Genomic DNA, 18,912 nt, shown 5'->3' with positions numbered 1-18,912 from the left:
GCAGCTCACTGCGCCAGGATTAGTGTGTGCTTCACCTCACTGTGTGTTCACTGTGTGCTGTTTGTGTTTCACTAATTCACCGATTGGGTTAAAAGCAGAGACCAAATTTCCCTCACGGGATCAAAAAAGTATATATACTTATACTTATAACCTAGGGGTCCCCAGTGTGGTTTATACTAGGCACACACTGGGCATGCATTGGATGGCTCCATAGCAAGCCAGCCCAGTTCTTACACCATTTATAGTGAGAGGAGACAAAGGTCACCCCATTTGCCCTTGAATTTGGGCCTGTGAAGTACTAAAATTGTAGCCATAGGGCCAGAATGGATGACTGCAGCCTCTATCCGCTATACATATCAATGCTGTTCTCCTCCCTGCTGCATTATAGATAACCCTGTTTCTTCATTGGTGGAAGAGCCAACAATGTGCTTTTATCTTTCCCAAAATCCCAAACAGAAATGATGAAAAAAGCATGTCTAGTTGACTGTATAGTGAACAATAACACAAAATACATCTTACTGCTCCAGTCGCTATCATATCTGGACCTTATTCCACAGATAAGTTGCGAATTGGTAAACATTTACAATATCCTATAATACTCCAATATGTCTGGAATTACAAATAAAAGTGTAAATAATGTTTTTTTTTTACTTTAAAATATTGTCAAAAGTTGTAAATATTCCAAGAGTATCCTAGTGCTATGTAATCCTATTGTAATCCTATGATGTTGAATGGGCATAAAAAGGTCCCATATTTGCATTTGTTATATTTTGCCAATTTACAAAAAACTCATTAAGACTTGTTTTATTGATAAATTGTTCATGTTTACATAGTCCAGATAGTGTAATGCCTAAATTCTGAAATTTGGCCACCCAAAGGTAGCGGACAGGTGGTGGTGGTCACAGAGGTACCTCTCTATAGAAATGTGAAGTACTGTAACAACATATCCTAGTCATGTGACCTAACAATTATTTTTTCATATCAAAATTAAAGTCCCCTTCTTCACTTTTAAATAGTAAATATAGGTTTTGTGTTACTACCCATTAGAAACACTAAGATATAATAACTGTTGCCATATGGCAACACCATGCAGTAGAGGGAAGAGAGAAGTTCTCACACTTCCCATTTGAGTGAGGCAACGTCAGTTATTTTCTGTGGTTACACCATCCACAGCTTAAAGTAAGCATGCAGTTTTGCCACATATGTTGAGGTTAGCCTACCAACATCCCTAGTAAAGATTTGAGTCAGGTGCTAGTAGATTTAGGCTTAGAAGACAGTCTCTGCTTTAATACATTTTTAAGACAAAAACAAACTGAATCTGTTCAAGAGCCCAATCAAAAAGAACTATAAGACGATATGAATAAATGTTTAAATAAATGTGACTGAAAGCTGTTTGCCTGTATACATGAAGTGTCTGATTAAATCAGCTGTCACTGAAATACTCAATTACAAATAGTCTAAAAAGATAGAGGCCATGACGAGCAAACTGTCAAGCACTTAAAATTCCTCTTTGATTTCAGGGCAAGGTTCTGGATTTTTAAAACAGCAACCATGATAGCATCATCTCAATCCACAAATACAATTTTAATCACTGTTGTTCTTCGATACCATCAGTGTAGTTTTTACTTGAAGAAGAACTGTAAAACAACAGCATGACAGAATGTGTCACTAGAGCGAATCAGGCCTGAATTACTGAAGTTAGGCAGGTGTGGGCCTGGTTCTTGGATGGGAGACCTCCTTGGAAAACTATGTTGCTGCTGGATGTGGTGTTGGTGGGTGGACAGTAGGTGGCACTCTTCCCTCTGGCCCAGTGTCCTGGCTAAATTCCCAACCTGGCTCATTCAATCTGGCCCCCTAATCATCCCCCACTGTAATTGGCTCATTCACTCCCTCACTCTCCACCTCAAGCTGGTGTGTGATGAGCGTTCTGGCGCATAATGGCTGCTTTGCATCAGGTGGGTGCTACACATAGGTGGTAATGAGATTCCCCCTTCCCCGTGAAGCGTTTTGTGTTGAGAAAAGCGCTCAACAATGTATTGTTGTTGTTGTAAATTATTTGTTATAGGAAATTAGAGAGATTTAAAAAAATATATGAATAAAATGTAAATACACTTTTATAAATATTTAAAATCTAACTTATTCTTACTTTGAGTAATCTGAAGCAGAGCTCACATCTCTCATATCTGGGTCAACTTCGCAGGGTGATACCACCAAAGTTAGGGAAAGGCATGCTCCAATCCAAGAGTTGTTCAGAGCAAAAAGTTAGTAGGCCTACTTGTAAAGACATCATGCACAATGGCAGCCAGTGACCAAAAAACACCATGAGGCAAACTGAGCGGTGGAAAGATTAGTCTCACCAGCTCTTTGCAACAACTGTATCGTGGGCACCCATTCATGAGGCAAGCATGTTTTCCTGCACCCATCATAATACAACCATAGGTGCTAGAAGTATGTTATCAGTAGTTGCAGTGGAAAGCTATTGCTAAGTCATCAGCTCAGACACTGAATGGAGTAATCACCAGCCATCCTGTAATATCTCAGAGTGAGAGCATAACCAAGTTGTTTGATAGTCTTTTTAGGAAGGCCTGTGAAAAGCCCATGCAGTAATCAACTCTGCTGGAGATAAATGCATGAATGAGTTTTTTTAAATGTTATGACATCAGCCCTTTAAGTTTGGCATTATTTTTGGTAAAAAGTTGATGCTTTCATGTGGCTGTTGAAATGTAGATCACTGTCAATTAATGTATGTATACTGAGATTCAACACCTCAATTTAGGTTTTACATTGATTACATACTCCTATTTTTGAGCAATGCCCCTCTGGAGTAATTTGTTTTGATGAATAAGAGGTGTTAACAAGTGTGATCAGGGGGGGGTGCAGCGTGGATCCTTCAGTGGGGGGTAGTCTTGTTAGAGTCGGTTCCTGCTGTCACTACCTGCTGTGGGGGGAATTCTTTGTGATATCCTCCCACTAATGACCATTGCTTGTGTACTGAGAAAAGAAAGCACTTTTAATTAAGACAGACCTACTACTAACACGCCGTGGCAGCAGATATATTAAAATGTACACACAGAAACCAAAACGTGCATAATAAGTTTTCGCTTTAAAACACAAAAAGAGGTACTGAATAAAAATTGAATGAAACTCCTGTCGTGTTTGTAGAGTGGATCACAGCAAATTGAAGTAATAAAGGATCAAACAAAACTTCTATGGCTGCTGAATACAAGAGACCTACTGAGGTTTTCATATGCATATCTCATGTAATGGTTAAAGACCTATCTGTCTAGCATTGGTGCTTTATTAGATCTGATGCACACAGCTGTGTTTTAATGTGAGTCCATTGTGTCCAGACCCTCTTATCTGGCTCTCCATGCTGCAACCATGGCAACGAGCTGAAGAGCCATACTTGTGGTTGAGGAAATGAGGGAGGGAGATTGAGGGGGAAGTGTGCAAGTGACAACCTGGGTAACCTTCAGTACACCTATGTCTGCTATATTTTGTGGAATTATACAGATGGAGGATGTTGCTAATAACTGTGATTTTGATTTTGCATAAATGTTTCCCCTCCTTCATGCTCGCGCTCTCTCTCTCTCTCTCTCTCTCTCTGAAGCAAAAGGGAACCTTTTCCCTTGCACACATTGCAAAATGAGATGTGATTCATTTCAGGATGCAGCACATTATTCCTGGAAGTCACAAAATACCTCCCACTTTCTCAGGAACAGCCTATACTTGCTACGTATATGGCACCCTAACCCCCTTCAATGACAGGCCTATTTACACATGGGAAACAATAAGGAATATTGTTGTGTTTGTGTGTGTATGTGTGGTTGGTTGCCTGTTATAGTGAGAAAGTAAGAAATGTACTAACATATTTTAAATATTATTGGGGATCACTGTCATCCAGTGTGACTAATGAGAAGGCAAGTCATATGATGCATGCAACCCTGACCTCCTGAGACCAGGAATGTCTAGGGTGGGAGCTCTGCAATTGCTCTATATGGGAATGCCTTTTTTGTGTGTGTGTGTGTATGTATATGGGAATGCCTTACTGTGAAATGGTAAGAGGCATGATGAATGGGTTATATGGTAGTTTATTTTTCTTTTCTTTACTTTACTTTTTTCTTTTTGTTTTACAAAAAACTAGACTAGAAATCTGATGGACAGCGTGAAAAACGGTTGGTTTACAAAACAGCTAGCCTACTGGCAATGATGGCAATGGTCCCGTGTAGTAGCAACAATGCTGTACCGGAACTGTGTAGCCAACTAACTTCACAGTCTGGGTCGAATGTGCAAAGTCATGCTGTCCAAGCGGTATTGTTTAAAAAAGTGGGTCGTTCCTAGAAGACGGTATGTGGAGATCATAGGTGGGGATGTCATCGCGAGATCTGTGAGGTAGGCCAATATAAATACAAGCAAGCCGCCAATGAAGTATTGTACTGTTCTCAAGAAGAGAGAGCCAGCGCATAAGAAAAGGTGAGTGCACATCACCAACGTGTAAGTTTGCTAGGGCAACTATATGAGGAAGCATCAACTTGATCGGTTGCCTATTCTATAAGCAGCACGATACAATGCAGAGCTGTTATGTCCGGATAACACTTGTTTTAGGTACGGTCTTTACAAACGCAAAACGTTCGCTTTGTCAAGGAATGTCATGCTGACATTAAGTGTTGAGACTATTAAATCGCTTTGCGAAGACTCAGTTATAGGCTATATGTATAATTTCAATTCATTCTGTATTCAAAAACAATCAACTCTAATGTTTCAAAACTAAAATAACATACATCTGTTCAGCGCCTATATCAGCCTAATGCTTCAAACATGGCACACATAGAAACGTCTCTTAACATTAAATAAGGAAGTGGCTCTTTCGGGTCATTCTGTCAGCAATCATAAGCTATAATTGTAGCTTTCCGTTTCATTTATCTTTACATTCGTGGAAGAAAATGATGATTTAATTTTGCATTCACTGTGTCCTATAATCTTGTGTCAGAGTTAATGTCAAAGTTTACCATACACATATCAGGTTACATGATGAGGCATGGTTTTCTGTCAATCTGTAGCCTATATGGACTTGGGTAAAACTTCTAGAACTAACAACTGTTAAAGGAACCGTATGTAAGAAATGTAATTCAATTAATCATAAAATGTCCCTGATTTATCACTAGACATTAGGAAATCATGCTAATTTCAAATACTTATATCACTGACAACAGTAGTCCGGCCAGGATATTGTCATTTAAAAAAGTGAAGTTGCAGCCCTCAACTGATGTTGATGTTTACATATTTGTGTTTTAGCCTGATCCGCCACCCTCCACCTATCTAGTATCACAAAGTCAGTAGTGTTTCGGCATCTGGGTTGCCAGCTCTGCTCTAGTTACCACATCTGCGGTGTACACACCGCTCTACAGTATTTTGAAAGTGATTGTAGTACCAGTTTTGGCCAAAATCCTACATACGGTTCCTTTAAAAACCATAACCATAACAATAATGTAAAGTAATTATGTACTAACAATGCCATAATGCCTATTTTAAACATATTTTAGATGGCTGCTGGCAAAGCTCAGATAGGGAAGCTGGCTCCAGAGTTTATAGCCAAGGCTGTGATGCCGGATGGCCAATTCAAGGATCTGAAGTTGTCTGACTACAGAGGTGAGATGATGAGAGTCAGTACTACCTGTGTTGTTTTTGATTGCTTCTCAGTTCTTTTCATCATTGTGCTCTCTCTATCTCCCTCTCTGTAGCCTCATCTGTATTCATTGACAGACTGTCTGCTGTAGTCATTTTCAGAGAACTGGGTCACGTTTGCCTATCATGGTTCTTTGTTCTTCCTTTAGGCAAATATGTGGTTTTCTTCTTCTATCCACTGGATTTCACCTTTGTGTGTCCCACGGAAATCATTGCTTTCAGTGATGCAGCGGAAGAGTTTAGGAAGATTGATTGTGAGGTCATTGGCGCTTCTGTTGACTCTCATTTCTGCCATCTTGCCTGGTGAGGTTCTTATTAGCTTCATATTATGATATTATTAGTATAATTACCACAATAAGTAAACCTCAGTTTGGTAGATAAAATTGGTTAATTGTAAAAAAAAAGTTTTCTGACTGCCTTACAGGATCAACACACCTCGGAAACAAGGTGGTCTTGGTCACATGAAGATTCCATTGGTAGCAGACACCCTTCGTTCCATTGCCACAGATTATGGTGTGCTGAAAGAGGATGAGGGCATTGCCTACAGGTGAGAAAAATGCCTTGCATCATTTAACCCAGTCATCTTGGAAGACACCAGTCCAGTACAGATCTCGTTACTTGGTTTTCTCCCTTCAGAGGTCTCTTCATCATTGATGACAAGGGAATCCTGAGGCAGATCACAATTAATGACCTCCCAGTGGGCCGCTCAATTGACGAGACCTTGCGTCTGGTTCAGGCATTTCAGTTCACCGACAAACACGGAGAAGGTATGTCTTTCTAGCTTATAATCTTTCTAATAATTCATAATAATTTCAGAGCACAGCCCCGTTTATTTAGAGATTTGACTACTAATGGCTTAACTGTGGTTCATATTGTCACAATACAAACACATTGGAGGTCACAGGCCTTGCAGAGTATTAACTCTGTTTACATTAATTTATAGCATGCTGCAAATTGTTCTTTAAATTCAAATGAATATCAGGGAACCAATCACAACAATCTGGAAGTGGGTGCACAGGTGCAAAAGACCATCAACATATTGCTCAGGAAAACACATTTTGAAGTGATGTTGCACTGTGATAACTATTGCATTGTGGTATGTTAGGAACAGTAGAGTCCACTATCATACAGATCATACACATAGTCAATCAAATGTAGAAAGCAGTGCCCATAGGTCATGACAAAGTAATGTATGTATTGTTAGGCATGGAGAATGTGGCTCTTGTTTGACACTTTCGGCTTGCCCTAGTTTGCCCAGCAGGTTGGAAACCAGGAAAAGACACCATCAAACCTGATGTCCAGAAGAGCAAAGACTTCTTCTCCAAACAGAACTGAGAAGACCAGACTCTGCATTTTAGTTTAGTTCACTGAAAAATGAAGAAAATATTAACATTCCTTTCCCATACTGTAGGCCTGTCTATTGTGACTGTTAGCCTTATGCCGATGTGAATAAACTTGTCGTTGTTGTTGGTGTAATGGGGGTGTTTTGCTCTCCCTTAGTGTATTTGCATTGTGTTTTGTTTAAAAACAAATTACTCGACATGAAAACTGAAATGGGTACCTTTCAGTGAATTTATCGATTGTTCACACATGCACAGATGCTCCCCTATTGCATGGTACCAGAAAGAGATGGGGGAGGGGTGGCAACCAAGTCAAACTTAACTTTATTGGCATGCATGCAAATGTGTTCTATTCAAAAATGAGTAATAATGAGTCACATTCTTTGGTGATTCATTGTGTTGCAACGTTATGTGGTTACTATCCAAAACATTTCCATCAGACAGCCTAAATGCAAATGTTGTATACGATAATGAGTTTTCTATTAAAGGGTAATACTTATTTTTAAACTTCTTTGTCTCCGTGTCTACGCATGGTCATCTTACAATTTAGGCTACATGACTAGGCTATATTTTGATTTATTTTAATCTGGCTGAGGTGAAATAAAACATGCCCAGGCTATTAGTGAAAATACAAATGTCATGTTTCCCTTTCTTGTGTGACCTGCACCCAGAAATAATACTGTAATGCTTTTCCCCAATATAGGCTACACATTTTTAAGCATGATGGTGCAGTTTTCAGCACGAAAACTCATTTTATTCTTTTCATGGAGAGCTGCTCTATGCTGTTTTATGGTGCTTTCTGCCTCTTAGTTGCGCACGCATGTTTTCGTGACCATAGAAATCCATGTATTGACCTTTAAAGTAGCCTATAATGGGACAACAATAAAAGTATATATAGTAAGTATAAGTATATATACTCTTTCGATCCCATGAGGGAAATTTGGTCTCTGCATTTATCCCAATCCGTGAATTAGTGAAACACTGCACACAGTGAGGTGAAGCACACCGGCGCAGTGAGCTGCCTGCAACAACAGCGGCGCTCGGGGAGCAGTGAGGGGTATACTTCAGCCGTGGCCTACTGGTCGGGGTTCGAACCGGCAACCCTCCAGTTCCAAGTCCAAGGCGCAAACCAGTAGGCCACAGCTGCCCCAAGAAAAACAAAGCATATCACCAGAATAGAATAGAATAGAATTAACAAAGCCGACACAATTTGTGTATGATGAAATTAGCTGTAGAGCTTTGTTCAAATCATTCAAAAGATGGGAGAGCGCCTCACCAAGAGTTCCATGTGCGAGCATGCACGAGCAGGCGTGAAGGTGTAGAGATCTCATCTATCAGTTCTTGGGGTTGCCAAAAGTTCTCAGGGACAAGATCCAAGACAAGTAAGAAATGGCCACTGTTACTAAACTCCCAACTAAACAAGATACTGCCGAGGTGAGTTTTTTTTTTACAATGTTACAATGTTAATTAAATGTAGTCTCCCAATCTTTGGAAATTAACGTTAATGAATTAATGTCATCTGAGTAGCTGCTAGGCTACTAATGTTACGTTAACGTTAGCTACTGTTAGCAGCTATCTATCCCTTAACATTAGCTAACAACCTTCATGCTAACTTACACTCCTTTTGGAAATCGACATTCACACTTGTTTGTTTTCATGATAGATAGATAGATACTTTATTGATCCCCAAGGAGAAATTCAAGAAAGAAAGAAAGAAAGAATTCATGTGATTGTCATTAGCGTGAGGTAGCTGGTTAGTCAGACAAGTGTCCCCTGTAAGTTAAATGCTCCCGTTAAGAACCAAACCACATTTTGTTCAAATCTACACACCTAGACTATGGCTACTGAAAAAGATCAGGTTAATTTAGCAAATGTTATTTTGAAGTGTTAAAAAACTTTGTTGTTTTAGAATTTCTGAACAAAAGTGGTGATAATTGGGGGTGTTACATAACAACCTTCACGTTAACTTACACTACTTTGGAAATCGACATTCACATTTGTTTGTTTTCATGTGATTGTCATTAGTGTGAGGTAGCTGGTTAGTCAGACAAGTGTTATAACCTTAACGTTACAGAATCTGGGCTAGAGTTAACAGTGACTGTTTAGGTAACACTACTTTGATTGTTTAGAAATGTAAAGAATAGTAAAGTTATGTACTTTACCATTATATTCTAACGTTACCTTAGAGGCCCAGGCATGTGCTGCCTTTAGGCTACATGTTAACGTTAATGTAACTTTAAACATAATTTGCTGTTTTGTTAACATACCATTACGTTGTTCCCTAACACAGTGGACTGGGTTGTTCAACAACGAACTTAAAACGCAAGAACAGTCGCTTATTTTTGTGAAGCGAATGATGGCCCTTGCGGTGTCCTCCATTACCTACTTGCGTGGGGTTTTCCCAGAGGATGCCTACCGCTCACGATACTTGGAAGGTAACATTAACCTCTGATTATTGTTACTTTTGTACTCATAACTGGACAAAGGTGGTTATAGTCAGTGCTGAAATAACACATAACGTTAGTGCATTGTTGCTCCTTACCGTCCCTTTTGCAGACTTGAGCATTAAAGTTCTAAGACAAGATAGCTCCTCAGTAGGGGCCTGTAAAATTGTTAGGTGGTAAGTATTGCTTCATTTATAAGATGTTTAAGATATTTCTGAGACCAACAGTCTAAGATGACTAAAATTTATTTATTTTTTTTGTAGGATGATGGGGTGTTTTGATGCTTTGGAGAAATCATATGTAAGCATTCATTTTGCATATTGTCATAATTTTACAAGTCAATTTTATAAGTAGTGTTTTTGTTTGTTTCTTATCATGATCAATTGTTGGTTTTACAGTTGCAAATTGTGTTCATTGGGGTAAGTAGGAGACTAAATAAGATTAAAGCAGTTTACAAATTCATGAACCGCTAAATGGTTATGTAATTTTTTTCCATACCTATTTCTGTTCTGATAAAGGAGAGGTTCTGTATTTTGTGAAGGTACAATATACATACAACTGTATTATGCACATTGAATACCCCCCCCCCCCCCCCAGGTTTGCCCAAAAACTGCAGATGTCAATGTAAGTCTTTTACATTATTTTGTCTAACTCTTTGGTATTAGGTTGTAGTGATGCTAGGCAGTAGGGATGTATTATTTTACAGTTAAATATTGGAACAATTTGTAATATAGAGGAAGTCTCTTGCGTAAGTGAACATAAGAACAAGGGGAGAACCATGTAAAACATTGCTCTTATCAAAGTGCTACAATGAATGATAGCAATCACTTAATGTATACAGTACGTCTGAGCAATTTTAGGTGCTACACCCTAAAAACATATGTACAGTCTTGATCTTTTAATTGATTTTTTTTTCATATGTTAATAGCACATCATTGAGTCCTACCAGTTTAAATTTGTATACACAGAGGGCGGGCCCCAAATGGACTTTATAAGGTGAGGCTGTTGACTGTTGCATTTGCAATCAATTTAAGGTCTTGCGTTGCAGTGCCAGAGCTAATCACTTAATAGATTTTATATAGTGAGGTGAGGGACATAAAGAAGTTGCTGAGTGGAAGCAGAACAATGTAACACGTTTATTAACAACATTCTCAGACAGCTCAGTTACACATGTATAGGTAAGGTACTCTGGTTTCCGCACTCACGTTCATGTATGTTCCACCACACCATAGAAACGAGAACGTCGAGATGAGGGTGACCATGGAGGACACGAAGAAGGCATCTGTGCTTCTCATCAGAAAGCTGTTCCTCCTCATGCAGAATCTGGATGTTCTCCCAAACGACATTTCTCTCACCATGAGACTCTACTACTATGATGATGGTGAAGAAGATTGCATGTGCTGTGAATTGGCCTTTAACTTTAGTAAAACATATCTATTGCCAATTAAAAATAATTATCAATTGTATTCAGTAAGTTAAAAGTTGATACAGAAAAGGCACAAGAATCAATTAGGTATTGGGTGTGGGTCTTAAATGTTTAAATGAGTGTTTATGTTTAAAATGAAGTGTTTTTTTTTTTTTACATAAATCAAGGTAACTGCTAAAAACCTGTTTTTTACATGCATCATGGACAAGTGAATAAAAGCGTAGGGCTCACATATGTGGAATGGTGTATGATATGACCATCGTATTTAGAAAATTCTAAAAAGTGATCTCACTTGCAGAGGTTTTAGAAAGGAGTTGCCAGTTGTCTGGTCTACAGGTTAATGATATAGCAGACAGTTCAAAGTTCCCTATCTCGCTCTCAGTCATACATTTTATTACCCCTCAGTTACGCCATCAGACTATGAGCCGCCTGGGTTCAAGGAGGGCGTGAGTGATGACCTGTGGTTCGAGGGCACGGCGGTACACTTCAGAGTGGGTGAGCTTCAAACCCCATTCCACGCCATGAAGGTGCGCGTGGCAGCTGAACAAGGACGTGTCAAGAAGCTGCAGGAAGGCAACCATCTGAGGGAGAATGGGAAGGCACCTCTCACCTCTGACCAAGAGGTGTGCTTGGGAGATCTATGGCTGAAGGCCTTAGTGTTGGCAACAATTACAGTTACATTTTGTTGCCCTTGTGTTAACATTATCCAGTTATTGTAGTTGTAGTCAGTGGTAGACTAATGTAGACTCTGTTCTATGTTCAACTCCCGAATAGGCTGCCCACATTGGATGTCCTGCTGACAACCTACCATCCGATGAAGGTAAACCCACAGCCATACTGCCACTAGTGACATTTTGATTAACAGTCAATTGTAAATTAATGATGTTTTCATTAATTTGTGTTTTATTCCCATTTTGTAGAGTCTGTTGAGCAGTTCAAGAAACCCAAAAAGATTCCGGTAACTGGTGAAAGACTCCAGACTTTAAAAAGACAGTACTAGATGTTGTGGATGACTGGTGAGGATAAGATGTATTATTTTTTTCACACAGAAGAAAATCCAGGGCAACAAACGGACCAAAAGAACAAGAAAAGAACTGTGACGTGGATATGTATTTACAGTCGGTTGTATGCAGTGAAGGGTAACAAGTATATGCTTGGATATATAATTCTGCACATGTATTTATTTATAGTATCACTTTATGATATGACTCTTTCACTAAGTGTAAAGAAATAATGAATTGTTGAAATGATTATTAAGAAGTTATCATTTACTGTTCATGCTTCATAGTATTATCCTTTATTGAACCCAAAATGAAAAATAGAAATGGTCTTTCATTACTCCCCCTCTCTGTCCTTCCCTTAGATATTGATTTACAAGATCACATTTGTCAGGGTAATGTTGCAGTAAGAATGAATCTTAATGATTTATACAATGAATATTTAAGATATTGGCACACTTGTGTAAAAAATAAAATCAATCACTCCAATCACAAAAACTGTAACAGTGATTATATATATCAACTGTTCAAGTAAGTGGCAGGGTAGTAGCATCTGGTTAGTCAAAGTTTTTACAAATTCAATTGAAACATGGGCTGAAAATGAATAAGGCGGGTCATGAAAGGTGTACCGTAATCATTCCCATGGATGAAGCACATTTTAGCCCAATAGTGTCACCTTGTGGTTAATCAAAATAGTGCACTTACACAAAATAGATACTGTAAGGTGTGGGCCAGTGTTCAGGTGGCCAGCTTCAACATGTTTAAGGCTCATGACATGTTCTAGCAGCATGCGGTGTGTCCTCACAGGACTTGTACTTAAAAGAGACTGTCCACATCCCCCATCTCCACCACCACCGTCTTCAGCTGAGAGTAGAATTCAATGGTCACTTGTCCGTTCTCTCTTCCGATACCTGTGACAGATACAGGGAAAAAGTTAACAAACAACACAGAACCAAACCGATATCCCAATAAAATAGTATTCGTTTCATTTTAAATGATCCAAATGACATAATCAAGTAAAACTTCATTTTTGGCATGACTTTCATGGATGTTAATGGTTTTGCAGTGCGAATAGAATGGATCAAGCTGGGATAAAACATAAAAGTTTTAGAAAAACTGTGAGAACGTCCAAATTGCTTAGTATACAGGTTTAAATACAGAGGTGTGTGTTTTGTGTATGTGCATGTGAGCAAACCTGATGCTTTGTAGCCTCCAAATGGCACCTCCACAGGAGTGATGTTGTAGTTGTTAATGAAGCAGGTACCAGCCTGCAGGTTCGCCACCACACGGTGCGCACGTTTCACATCTCTGCAATGCAGCAAATGACAAAATAGCAGGGGGAAAATGTCAGCTGTAGAGGTTGATGTGCGCCTGCCGGGGCTGACATATTTAAAAGGTTAATGTAATGTACATAAAGCATGCATTTGCTATAGATCTCAATCAAGCTCACCAGATACCTAACCAATGTCATATCCCTATCTGTGCTCAAATGAAGTTGTCAAATACCTAACCAATGTCATATCCCTATCTGTGCTCAAATAAAGTTTTCAAATACCCTCTGATATAGGTATAATGAAGTTGAACAGTGCCAATGCATGATGAAGTTCCTAAACAGGCACTGTGTTTGATATTCTCCAAGTGAACTGGGTTGAACAAAGAATTATATTCTCAAATGTGATTTGGTTACTTGGTGAAGACTCCAGCTGCTAGGCCCATGGTAGTGTCATTGGCTCTCTGCAGAACTTCCTCTTCTGTATCAAATGGCAATACAGACATCACTGGCCCAAAAATCTCCTCCCGTACACATGTCATGTCATCCGTACAGTTATCTGTAGACGAACATACACATACATTTATGCATATAAATTGTAGCACAGAGTTGTGTTTAAAATAATTTAAATATCAAATGGACCATACAGTCGACCGTTTTTATCACTATGTTAATATTATGCTACTTTAAAAATAACAGTAGTCTCTAGGCATAGGACAGTCTGTATAAAACCAATTCACACAAAAATAACTAACCAATCACACATGGAGACATGTAGTAACCATCTTTGAGCTTTGGGTCAGCAGGGATAAAGGGCTCTCCCCCACAAAGTATCCTGGCTCCCTATAAAATACAATGATTATATGTTATAACCTGATAAACTGAACCAATAAATACAACGTCTAAAGCGATATCGTCAGAAAAAAAATTAGACCTTTCATATTTCACTAACTACATTTCTATAGTGTCAAAGTATATTTAACTGTTGGACTAATTATATTTTCTAATTGTTATGTCGTAATTTCAATATATATGCACTTTGTGCATGAAAAATGCACTTTATAAATAAAACATACTATACAGTGTGAAATTAAAGGAGAAATCCGGCGAGTTTTCCCCCAGAGTGTAGCGCTGTAGCTGCGTTAGCTGGTGGCTGTAGCAACTCGAGCTAGGTAAAACCGATAGTTTTGGGGATTTTTTCATACCGACAGTACTCGGTGACCTTGAGAAATGGCGATCTATGTGAAAACTCGCCAGATTTCTCCTTTAATTTAAATGAATTGAGATGATAGATATGATTAAATCTTTTCTTACCTCTTCTTTAGCCCGGCTGATAAATCCCAGCACCTTGTCCAGGTGTGGCCGGTTTACTAAAGCGCCCATGCGTGTCTGCTCCAGCAGCGGGTCTCCTGTCTGGATGGTTTTAGTTCTTCGCACCACCTCCTCCAAAAACTGAGGCAGAATCTGCCTCTGAACAAACACTCGAGTCCCATTACTGCAAACCTAAAAGGCAGGAGGGCAGTGGCAAATGCATCAGAGAGCGGAGTAAAGGACAAACTAAAGAAGTACATTACTCTCTAACAGTTTTTCCATTTTTAACCCCAGTGCACACTTTGTGAAACTAAGTCACACTTCTGTGAAACTAACAGAACAGGTGCGCCTTTCATATACCTGCACCATATAACCTGTGAGATAGTTATTAAGATTAGTATAAGATATTAAATGCCACTACAATAAAGCACACCAAAATACTGCTACATTTGAAAACCACAAAGGGTCATTTTGATCAGAAGTGACAAGCATAAGACACCTCTAAAGTGTAGGTAGTTGAAATATGCAGAGTCTACATACTAACTACTTTGTCTGAATAAGAGGACATTTGAAGCTTCAATTTCATCAGGGACACTCTGACATATGATAAAGCCGTAACTCTTCTCAATCCAACGATCAATCAATCCACACTCCAAGCCAAACCAGGAGGGTTACATTGATTTTCAAGGTCTACTGTTTATTTTCTGCACCTGGCCTTGAGACAGAAAGTTTGCCATAAGTGCCCCTTTGACGGCGTTCTCCAAGTCACTGTCCTCAAAGATGATGAGAGGAGACTTCCCACCAAGCTCTAGTGTCACTGGCTTGACCCCACTGGCAGCCATCTCCATAATCTGCAGAGTGAGGACAACACAAAGAAGGACAAAATAAAAACGGGTCTCTTAGCTCACGGTGACTCACTGATTGTGTATACAGTAGTAGTGGCTAAGGCCATGTAAGCCCGATGCTGTTTATGCTCATGACGTGCACAATATCATACATAGATCTGTATACACATTGTACATTTTCCCTAAGCTATACCTAAAATAACATTTTTGAATTATTTCAATAAGTTCAATATTTTTCTTTTGAGCTGCTAAGCAATGAGATCAAGAGAAATGTCCCCCCTGAAGGACAAGTGGTGTGTTACCTTCTTGCCAGTGGGGACGCTCCCTGTGAAAGAGACCTTTGCCACAGATGGATGATGGCACAGCAGCATGCCCGTTTCCTGTCCACCCTGCACTATGTTATATAACCCGCTGGGGGCACCAGCTTGGGCATAGATCTCAGCCAGAAGAACTGCAGTCACAGGGGTCACTGGCGATGGCTTGAACACCATGGAGTTTCCTAGTAAAAACAAATCCCAGTTATCAACACTCCATCAAACAAGCTTTTGTCCAAAGTGACTAACCCAATTGATTTCACCTTGTTATTAGATTAACTTTTTAACGTTACACTGAAGACTTTGCACTTTGCACATAATTCAAAATAGGGCCCTATTTTAAAGGTGCCGATCACAGTTCTGATCCTATACTGGCGGAAAGCATATTATTATCCCAGCGCAAAATGTATTCTCATCTTGCACGTCTCTTTTTTTTGAGCAACGCACCAAGAGGTGTGGCAATTAACGACCTAAGGAGGGGTCTGGCACATTGTCAAAAAATCGCTATCGTACACTACCACTACCTAAAACGCATTACGCCACATGACATCTATGGCGAGTTGTTTATATGTTATTTCAAGAGCGCATATCAACAGCACAACTCACCCTGATTCTGTCATCCATAAACACACCAGCGTACATCCATGCAAAACATTACAAATTACACGATTAAGAATGGGAAACATAATTAGATATAAAGATATTACGAAATAGTATCTCACAATGAGTAGTTATTCACCATCATTTGCAAATTGGTAATGACGGATAAAAGTAATTAGGCGAGAGGCAAATATGAAGCACAACAACTGTCCACATATGTGGATGTTGTGCAACAGAGGAGTTGATGACCAAAAATCTGATTTTGTAACTAGGAAGTTTTTTTTATTTGTATTGTTCAAATATGAATTTAACTACTTTAAATTACAAAGAAACAAACATTTGGTAAACATAAATAATGACCTAACTACATGTTATACATTATGTGAACTGCCTATTTATGACAACATTACATAAATATATAGAGACCAATGAATGGTGTGCATGTTTTGCAAAGAGTAATATATTAAGACATTAGGTGATTAGGTGATGACTAAGTGGTGTACACACACACATACGGTACACACTCACATACAGTACACACACACACACATACAGTACACACATACACACACACAGACACTCATATAGAGTAATAAAATCAATATTAAAAAATTCTAGAGAATTTTTTTCATAATGCGTGCATGAAAGGGCTAGTAAAGCATGGTTTAGAGGAATAACTGTTCCATACGGTCTCGCGTGCAAGCAGATTCCTTCAAATGCGCCAATGACTATCAAAATACCGATGCGCTGTTGAAGTTGCATTGCTTGCTGTTAAAGGGAATGACAGATGTTTTAAATAATGTTACGCCCAAAACACCCATGACTGATTAAAAAAAACTAGGAACGCCTTGTTGCCCCATCCGCCCGACATTTGATAACGATAACACTCCCAGCGTGGACTGGACATCCTACTGAATTTAAATAAGCTTTTGACTAGTGACCATGTGTTTTAGACCACGATAATAGGGCCCAAAATAACCAACAAGTTATACTCAGTAAATATTAAATATAGTCTGGACTCTTCCCTAGGGACACAATAAGACTTGGACTGAGCAACTCTTCATCTCCAAAAGAAGTATTTGTTATAAAGCACTAGATAATAAGCATATGATACCACAAGCAAGGGCTGGTGCTGACTTCCAGGCTGCGATTTGAAAAGGGTAATTCCAGGCACCGATTCCAACACACACACCAAGGGGCTCACGTCGTGTGTAGGCGAATGAACCACCAGGTAACTGGACATGTTGTCCTAGGATGGGAAGACAAAATTCACATGTAGGATGTAGAGAAAAATTTGCACTTTCTTTTCTCAGGGTTACAATGCTTGCATGTTGATTTAATGCAGAAGAATGATAATTTGGACAAATTACTAGGTTTTGTACAGTACATTGATCTAAGTATTGTTTTGCTCTATGCATCCTCAATCTACAGAGAGACAATGTCACAATGTCTGCTTGTAAACTCCTCTTTTGCCCTGAAGTTGATAAGTTGATGCCGTACCAACCTGCTAGAGTGGTGGCAAGTCCAGCATAGTACTCGATACACAGACGGGCTGAGTCCACATCCAGACGGGCCTCTGTGATGGATTTCCCATTGTTCACCACTTCTGCCTCCGCAATATCTTCCCTTCGAATCTGGCAAGATTGTTGATTAAAAAAACAACTATCATGTATTTGAAACAGTAATCAACTACCCATAAATCTCTTCATAATCAGTGATACCTCAATAATGCGGGCTGCTTCCAGCATCACTTTGGCTCTCTCCATTCCTGCCATCTTACTCCAAACCCCAAAAGCTGTCTGTGCATGCAACATTGCCTGGTTCACCTCCTTTGGTCCACAATGCTCCAGCTGGCATAGAACCCGTCCTGAAACCAAATATCAACATATAAATCAATGTGCAATATGCCTACTGTCTGTAAGTCAAATACCACTAAAATTGATCCTATGATTTAACACACAGGAGCCAAGCATAGCTCATCCAAGAGTTGAAAGTGCCTGGTCATGTGATGAACCATGTGTCAACAACTGACCGAAGTCTGATGGACGTTCAATAATTGGATCTGGAGTACTTAAAAACAAAGACCTGATATACTTACCAGTGGCAGGTTCATAAACAGCCTCTGTATGTGCTGCGTCATGAAGTTTCACTCGACCGGCACCCCAAAAGTTGAGAGGGTCTTTGATAACCATGGTACCTGAAGAGGCACTTCTTGAGATCTCGTGCCATAGAGCTGGCACACGGAGGTGCTGGACCAAGAACTTCACGAGTGGCATCTTTGCTATGCATGAAGTTGCACACCTGAAGAGTCGGTTGTTAAGTGCTTATTCGCCCTATAAGCGTCCGTTTATGTTTGTAAGATAATGTAAGCAAGACAAGACAAAACACTCATTAAAGAACTGGAGCAACGATAGGCTTAAACGTTTAGAGAACCGCAATGTTTGTTTACCTGCTCTGAAGTCATATGTTGTTCTTCTTGACTATGAGTCACATTCAGATCTAGACATTCTTGATGAGACGTAACGTTAGGCTAAATATCTTGTGCGAAATGTTCAGAAACATTCAGCAAACAGCTTGAGGGCGGGACAATGAAGACGGGAGAGTTAAATATTTGATAGGTTGAGTTGAAGTGACGTAGAGGGCACTTCCATTATTTATTATTATAAAATAAAGTGGACC

At 39.4% G+C, this 18,912-nt stretch overlaps 3 protein-coding genes across 6 annotated transcripts; 2 read left to right on the top strand and 1 right to left on the bottom strand.

The window, feature by feature from the left end:
- The first annotated feature begins 4,346 nt into the window (after positions 1-4,346).
- On the top strand, positions 4,347-7,532 carry prdx1 (peroxiredoxin 1). The gene is made up of 6 exons (XM_042058262.1): positions 4,347-4,473; positions 5,544-5,649; positions 5,835-5,988; positions 6,110-6,232; positions 6,322-6,452; positions 6,935-7,532. The coding sequence occupies exons 2-6, from the start codon at positions 5,544-5,546 to the stop codon at positions 7,018-7,020; spliced, it is 600 nt and encodes a 199-aa protein (XP_041914196.1). The 5' UTR covers positions 4,347-4,473; the 3' UTR covers positions 7,021-7,532.
- Positions 7,533-8,154: 622 nt separating this feature from the next.
- zte38 (zebrafish testis-expressed 38) lies at positions 8,155-12,148 on the top strand. Of its 2 annotated transcripts, none has more exons than XM_042058250.1 (12): positions 8,155-8,459; positions 9,316-9,460; positions 9,582-9,645; positions 9,733-9,769; positions 9,868-9,888; positions 10,067-10,093; positions 10,398-10,465; positions 10,702-10,850; positions 11,301-11,518; positions 11,670-11,715; positions 11,816-11,853; positions 11,948-12,148. In XM_042058250.1, the coding sequence occupies exons 1-12, from the start codon at positions 8,415-8,417 to the stop codon at positions 11,993-11,995; spliced, it is 906 nt and encodes a 301-aa protein (XP_041914184.1). In that variant the 5' UTR covers positions 8,155-8,414; the 3' UTR covers positions 11,996-12,148. The 2 variants fall into 2 exon arrangements, with proteins under 2 accessions (XP_041914184.1, XP_041914183.1); XM_042058249.1 differs by having other exon boundaries at positions 8,157-8,459; positions 11,945-12,148.
- Positions 12,149-12,162: 14 nt separating this feature from the next.
- aldh9a1b (aldehyde dehydrogenase 9 family, member A1b) lies at positions 12,163-18,844 on the bottom strand. Of its 3 annotated transcripts, none has more exons than XM_042058100.1 (12): positions 18,683-18,844; positions 18,332-18,534; positions 17,955-18,100; positions 17,738-17,867; positions 17,348-17,482; positions 15,622-15,818; positions 15,185-15,325; positions 14,478-14,666; positions 13,919-14,006; positions 13,581-13,722; positions 13,089-13,201; positions 12,163-12,804 (listed from the first exon to the last, which is right to left on the bottom strand). In XM_042058100.1, exons 2-12 carry the CDS (start codon positions 18,507-18,509, stop codon positions 12,710-12,712), a joined length of 1,554 nt encoding a protein of 517 aa, XP_041914034.1. In that variant the 5' UTR covers positions 18,510-18,534; positions 18,683-18,844; the 3' UTR covers positions 12,163-12,709. The 3 variants fall into 3 exon arrangements, with proteins under 3 accessions (XP_041914034.1, XP_041914051.1, XP_041914042.1); XM_042058117.1 differs by having other exon boundaries at positions 18,332-18,576; positions 18,683-18,840; XM_042058108.1 differs by having other exon boundaries at positions 18,332-18,566; positions 18,683-18,840.
- Positions 18,845-18,912: the final 68 nt, after the last annotated feature.

This window comes from Alosa sapidissima, chromosome 1 (genome assembly GCF_018492685.1).
Source record: "Alosa sapidissima isolate fAloSap1 chromosome 1, fAloSap1.pri, whole genome shotgun sequence".
NCBI lineage: Eukaryota > Metazoa > Chordata > Actinopteri > Clupeiformes > Clupeidae > Alosa > Alosa sapidissima.
Note: the sequence above shows the minus strand (reverse complement) of the source record. Positions and strands in the feature narration are given on the sequence as shown.